This window comes from Benincasa hispida, chromosome 4 (assembly GCF_009727055.1).
Source record: "Benincasa hispida cultivar B227 chromosome 4, ASM972705v1, whole genome shotgun sequence".
Classification (NCBI taxonomy): Eukaryota; Viridiplantae; Streptophyta; class Magnoliopsida; order Cucurbitales; family Cucurbitaceae; genus Benincasa; species Benincasa hispida.
Window position 1 is genome coordinate 290,495 of NC_052352.1, and position 7,360 is coordinate 297,854.

Sequence of the window (7,360 nt, forward strand, 5' to 3'; positions counted from 1 at the left end):
CCTTCATCTGATATAACTCATTGATGTCTTTTGCGCTGAAAGGCACTACCTCCCATTTCATGATCACCGCATCTTTGGTTCCATGAAGTCGTCCATTGTAGAAATTTCTCACTAGCATTGGGATTACGATGGATGAGTATTAGCAGAATGTTTCCCACCCATGTTCCAACACAACACTTGTAATTAAATCCGATAGTGGCGTTGGCACAGGAAAGAACCTTATTTCCATCATCATGTCGTCATTCTCCTTCTTCTTTGATGGGTGTCCTTTGGCCACCGTAGGCTCACTGCTTTCAACTTTCGCTTTGCCCTTCTATTTTTTCAACACAAGGTGGGATCTTTGTCTTTATCTTCATTCCCGTTCCTTGCGTTGTTCTTCCTTTTCCTACTCTGCAATTTCTTTGCTTTTCTTCTCTCGAATGCACTGCACATTTTCTTCTTCTCTTCCTTCTTCTTCTTTTATTCCTCTTCTTATTCTCTCATTTCTCTTTCAAATTGCTTCGAGACCAACAATATGCGTTGTTCTTCCTCGAGCCTATTCTCTCTTCTTCTGCCGAAATTGCGTTGTTACAACACACTTCTTCATCGTGTAGTTTTCTTCTTAAATTTCTTTCTGTGATGATTTGTTGCACTCGTAATAACTTTTCTTGTTTTTCTTCTTCCTCTCTTCGTCTTCTGTCCTTCTTTTCTACTACACTCTGCAAAAATTGTGGGTCAATTATTGAGCCTTATGACGTATTCTCCTTGTGACGCCACATAAGAGGGCTGATGTCTGGATCCTCTCCATCGTCAGTCGCAACAGTTCTTATTTATGTTGATTCCTTTTCGGGTTGCATTGATTCTCTATGTTGCGTTGACACCCCCTCATCCACCCTTGCGGTGGTTGATTCTCCGTCGACCTCTGGGCTTTCAACCCTCTTTCTCTTTTCTTCCTTCTTCTTCAGGCGCTTCTGTTCTCGCTTGCACTCCCTCTTTTCACTCGATTTTCTTTCTTTCTTTTCCTTCCTTGGCTTGGCTTCTTCATCACCTTCTGCCCTCTTCTCCTTGTTCTTCTTCTTCTCTTCAGTCGTTTCAGGCTGCTTCTCCGCCACTACTTCCTCCAAAGCAACCCTGGCGGGTCCCTCATAGGATTTTGTGTGAACAGTTTCCTTAGGATCCGAAATTGCCAGAGCGCTCCTTCTCGAAGCTTCTTCTGAAGGCAAGGGTTGATTAACGAATCCCGCTTCAAGTAGCCCTCCCTCTTTCTCCATATTACTCAGAATGCTCCCGAACACTTCTCTGTCATCTCTTCTCTTCTTTTCGCTTTAAGATGACAGTGTTGGGAGTAGGGCACTCTTTGTGCTCTGCCCCTCTCGAATTTGGAGTGGTCTGGCTATTACAGGCTTTCGCCGAGGTTTTCCGGCGATTCTTGGGATGGGTTTTGGCTGGGTGGCAAGGCGGCGACTTGCTGCGAGGAATGCCGCCTCTCTTGTAGTGATTTGGGCTGGGGAAGGTGATGATGGTAAAGAGGATGAATGGGAGGATTGATCGGCCATGGCTGTGGTGAGTGAAAAAAAGTTGGGAAAGTTCTTAAGGTTAAGGAAGAAAGTTTGAAGGTCTGGGTATGCAAAGAATTTGCTAGGGTTTTCGTTTCGCAAAAGATTCAAGTAGACGACCTAAGATGGAGAAGGACAAAATTTATAGGTTGGGCCTTGATGAGCCCAACGCAAATTCTGTGGTGGCAGGCTTCGAGGTACTTAAAAAGCCAGCCGCCACGCTCCTCACATTTATGAATTAGTAGAGAAGGATGTCCTTTCATCTGCTAAGTCATCATTTCCTTGGAAGCCTAAACGATGGGACTACTCTTTTTGTAAAAAGAATTTTATCTTTTGTGTTTTATTCGGATGGGCGCAAGGTTAAGATTAACGCAATGCATCCATTAACGTAAATGCATATCTTCAGAGGATGGGCAACAATGCATGTATCAGCACAACACACCCCTCGACTCAACGCATTTATGGAGGACGGGCGCACGGTATTTCTACTGGCGCAACACTACCTCGACATAGTGCATTTTTGCTAAGGACGGGCGCAAAATACATACGCGTACAACACACCCCTCAGCGCATACATTTGTGAAAGATGAACGCAAAGTGTATCTTGTTAGCACAAGATGCACCCATCATCGCAATGCATACCGGATGTTGGTTGTTATTATTTTTATTATTTATATTTTTTTTTTCATCAACAACGCAAGTTACTAGGACTTTGCGGTATTCATTTTCTTTTTAAGTCAGTCATTCACAGGAATTTTAAGAACAATGCAACTAATGAAGGAAAGTAAAGAAATTGGATATGACATGGAAATAACGCAATTGAATTAATTGAAAGTAAATTCAAAAGGCAGTAAAGACTAATTCTGAGAAAACAATCGCAATGCATAGAGCAATAAAGAAAGCAATTAAGAAAGTAATTAAACATAGATCTTAGAGATATGGATTGAAAGACAATTTTCCCATGATTATTGCAATTCACACCTCTGCAGGCGGTCAAGCTTGCCTGCGCAATGTCATCAAGGACATTGGTCACCTCCTTGCCTCATCCCGCAGTGTGTACGGGAAGAGATGCAATCTAGTTCCTTCGAGAGTCACACCAGGTATGGAGAATGCGTTGCACATTTCTACGAAGCTGGTCAAATGAGCATGCGGGTCTTCTCCTCGTAGACCTTCGAACTGTCCCGTATTTTGGATCATTTGAAGCATGACCGGCCTTATCTCAAACCTGGCATTCTCCGCAACCGCAGGCCTTGAAATTCCGGCACTTAATTTGGTTCTGATGTGTTCTTGCGCGAAAAATACACTTGATCTCTAGGTCAGTTTAGAATTTCAGGATCAATTCCAGTACTCATAAATCTTCAGTCTGTTCTTCGCATTAAACAGAGCAAATAAAAAAAAAAAAAAAAACAAATACGAAAAGAGTGTCAACGTCTTGACATAGATCCCGATCGAAGATTATGCTTGTTGGCATGTGGATGTGATGGAGAGGAAAGCTTCCCTCTTAGGCTTGCTTTCCTAGTAGAATTGACCTTCGCACAGAGCTTCAACTACGGGAATTGGAAGAATTCTCTGCTCAGAGACTCACCTCTCGGCCTTGTCTCGTGGTTCTCCCAGATTTACTCAGGACAGTCGCTTCAGATCAGCCTCTCTCTCAGAATCAGTATATCCACTTCTCTATGTAAACATGTAAATCAAGTATGAATTTGAAGAAGCTATTTATAGGCGAGGCTTGGCTCTTTGAATTTGTGGTCCCCACTATATAGTTATGGTAGTTTCTGAAATGGCGGAATGAAAAATTCCTTCTGTTACGTAATCAACCCATCAGAAATGCACAACTGAAAATTGTACACTTGTTAGAATTTTCCGCAAATGCATTGCTCTTCACATCTTCGATCTATCGCCGCATGCGATGTTGTTTTTTTATTACCACATGCGATTGAAATTGCATTGATCGCTAAAGCTCTTGATCGATTTTCGCATGTGTCGTCATTGTGTTGATCATCTTTTCGTTCTTGATTGATGGGTGCAATGCGACGTAAATGCGTTGTTTATCTTGTCTTTGAGCCATGAACGCATGCAGTGACTTATTTCCTACAAAACAGAAACTAAAACCTTCTATCTCACCATCGCAATGGTGTTAGTGGGTGTATTTACGACATTTCATAATTTTCGTATTTCTTAGCCAATTTGTATACTATCGACGTAACTTTTCTTTCTTTTTGCCACAATATATAAATAAAACAGTATAAATAACTTGTATTTCTACAAGTTATCACCATTGCAGGTCCAGTCACTCGCAGCGCACTTCGTCTTTGCCGTCGACCGAGTCTGCATTCGCCAGCCGCCATTCTTCCCTATCCGTCGACCCGAAGCCATCGTCGATCGCGAACCAGTTGTGCCCAAACCGGTCCGTCGACCCAAAATGGCGATCGACGAACCAAGTCACGAATCGAAGCCGCGTCCTTCTCTCCGGGTCATGTTGTCCTCCCCGTCCGCCAACCGCCGGTCTAAACCCAAGCGTCGTCCTCTAAAGTTCTGGTTACCGTCGGATCACGGTGGTTCCATCCGATCTTTCTGTTTGGGGTAAGTTTCGGTTTCTTTTGGCAGCGCATCGTCATTTGGTATTCTTGAGCCAAAGCTAATTTTTATCCATGGAATTTGTGGTTGGTTTCAAGAACGTGTGGTGGTGAAGGAAGTTTCCAAGCGAAGCGAGGGTTCGTTTTGGGACAGTTTGATATCCCGAGGTAAGTGGTTACTACCGGTTTACCCTCAATCCCAAGCATGTGTTACGTATTGATTCCTAGGTTGGAATAAAGTAGAATGGAATAAAATATTTTGATAAGCCTGCTAGTCAGAGGGAAAATTTTGAAAGCTTACGCTTATGTCACCATATGTCAATGCGGTATGTCGTTGCTAATTTTGCTGGATGGGTAAAATGTGATAAAGTTTGCTGGATGGGTAAAATGTGATAAAGTTTACTGGATGGACAGATCGTGAACTTTTGGATGATCTTGGCATGATTTATGGTCTTGTTTGCATGCTTATGTCTGTTTGAGATTTTAGTGTCTGTAGTGGCATGATTTATGGCCTTGGTTGCATGCTTATGTCTATTTGAGATTTTAATGACTGTTAGTGTTGCCATTGGACTATGCACATCACATGTTGTGAGCCTTCGGGCCCACACCCTATGCTTATGTACGGTCTGGGACCACACTTATGTTTATGCTAGTGACCTTTGGGGTCACTACTTATAAAAGTGTGTCATCGGGTTCGCCCTTTATGCTTATACCTATGCCTACGCCTATGATGCCCTTGTGCACTTTAGTCCAATGGAAAGACTAACATGTCATTGAGTGGGCCCAGTAGTGGGCCGCTTACTGAGTATACTTGTATACTCACCCTTTTCTTTTCATGTTTTTCAGGTAAGGGTAACGATAGACCAGCGCATGACAAGAGAGTTCCTTGACCTGACCATTTGGATGATTTACTACTTCCGCACTTAAGTGTCATGTATTGGAGTCTGGGTTAGGAGTTAGGCGTTTTAAACTCTTATGAAATATTCATTGATTTTATTATTTGATTATTTAATTGTTATTCATTTTAAAGTTGGGTTAGGGGTACCCCGAACGGTATTTTATTATTATTGTTATTATTTATTTATGTTTTCTCACCTTTGCTTATTTGAGTATTATTTAAATTAAATAAAAATTTCATCTCTTTTATGTATTTATTCAAAAAGAAAATGTATTGCTAAGCCTATGCATGCATAAAGTAGCGTCCTAGAAACATATTAGAAAGTAGGGTCATTACATGTACGTTTCTCTTTGTTCAGACATCTTAGGAATGGCTATTCTTTGCAATTGACAAATGCATATGTACATGATGTTGCAAAGTAACTAATAAAATTTTTTGGATTAGAATCTTTTCACTTTTTACTCTACTTGGGATACTTTGGTGTGTAACTTTGGACTAGAGTTGGGCTATTCGAACGAAGTTTAAGGTCTTCTTTTGATGTTGTTAAGCCCGTTGGGATTTTTTATGTTCAGTCTTTAAGTATATTTTGGTGTCGAGCTTGTTGTTTGTGCACGTTGGTTAGTTTATGACTTAGTAGTTGACAGTGGTGTATAACCCAATAATCCAAACAATCCAGACTACCCAATCCAAAATGTAAGAATTGGGTTGGATTAGTTTTGTTCTTGAGTTGGATTGGGTTGGGTTAAATTTTTTTCAATTTTTGTAGGGTTGGGTTAAGTCATGCATTGGCTGAAAAAAATGTGAGATGACCCAACCCAACCCAACCCGAATTTTATATATATTAATGAAATCTATTATATATATTTCTTTTTGTTTAAAATTTGATTACTTTGTATTGATTAATTTATAAATTTTTAATATTTTTCTTTTAATATTGTTATGTTATTTTTCTTTATTTAAAGTTTGCAATAAGTATCATAACATTTGAATTTTATGAGATTTTAGTTATTTTCCATGTGTTGATATAAATTTACATAATTTTTAATTAAAAGAAAAAAAATAAGTTATAACCCGATAACCCATCCCAAATTTTAAGGGTTGGATTGGGATAGAAACTTTATTTAGGTTTTTTGGATTGTCAATCCGACCAATCCGAAATTTCATGTTGGTTCAAAAAACACCCTCAACTCAACCCAATCAAATCCATGTACATTCTTAATAGTTGAGATAATAATTGGAGTTAGTTAGAGGGACGGGTAATGGCTAGTCGTTGTGAATGTAAGAAAAGACAGGCAATGTGTGAGATGTATTTTGCAATACTTGTTTATTTTTTGGTTTGAATGGATATAACTTTGTGTATGATGAATTTATGCAATGCTAATTTATGTAATTTGTCTACAATAATTTGTTTACAATAATTATGGGTGTACATGGGTTGGGTTGGATTGGGTTGAGGGTATTTTTTGGACCAACCCGAAAATTCGGATTGGTTTGATTGGCAACCCAAATGACCCAAATAAAGTTTCCAACACAACTCAACCCAACCCTTAAAATTCGGGTTGAGTTGAGTTGTCGGGTTATAACTTTTTTTATTATTTTTAATGAAAAATATGTAAATTTATAAACAACACATGACTAATAACTAAAATCTCATAAAATTAAGATGTTAAATACCAAATATCTATATCTATTGTAAACTTTAAACAAAGACAAATATCATAACAATTTAAAAAGAAAAATATTAAAAATTAAAAAATTAATCAATACAAAGAAATCAAACTTTAAACAAAGAGAAATATATATATATAATTCGAGTTGGGTTGGGCCAACTCAAATATTTTTTTTAGCCAATCCACAACCCAACCCAACCCAATAAAAATAGAAAAATTTAACCCAACCAAGAACAAAACTAACCCGACCCAACCCTTACATTTTGGATTGGGTAGTTCGAGTTGTTTGGGTTGTCAGGTTACTTGAACACCCCTAACATTAATCCTTATATTACAATGATTTTATGCAATCTTTATGTAATTTATCTTTTTTTGGGGGGAGTTTTGAATGGATACAATCTAATTGCACAATTCTAATAGCAAAAGCACAGTGGAGAGTTAGTTGGATGGTAAGGAGTAATTTATATTGTCACGTTTTAGTTAGGTGTTGTCATTTGTTTGTAAGTGTTGCTATTAGTTATTATATTTATATGTTTAAGATTATTTGAAGTTATTAATGTTCTTAGGTTGAATTTAAAGTTGGTATAGAGGTAAAACATAGTTATGTTTAAGTTTGAGTTGAATTTAAGTTTTATATTGAGTTTGAGACTGATATATAAATAAATGCATTTTGTTTGAGGT

General features: G+C 38.5%; 1 protein-coding gene across 1 annotated transcript; it reads right to left on the reverse strand.

The window, feature by feature from the left end:
- Positions 1-809: 809 nt before the first annotated feature.
- On the reverse strand, positions 810-1,250 carry LOC120075448 (nucleolar protein 58-like). Its single transcript, XM_039028847.1, has one exon. The coding sequence runs from the start codon at positions 1,248-1,250 to the stop codon at positions 810-812; it is 441 nt and encodes a 146-aa protein (XP_038884775.1).
- Positions 1,251-7,360: the final 6,110 nt, after the last annotated feature.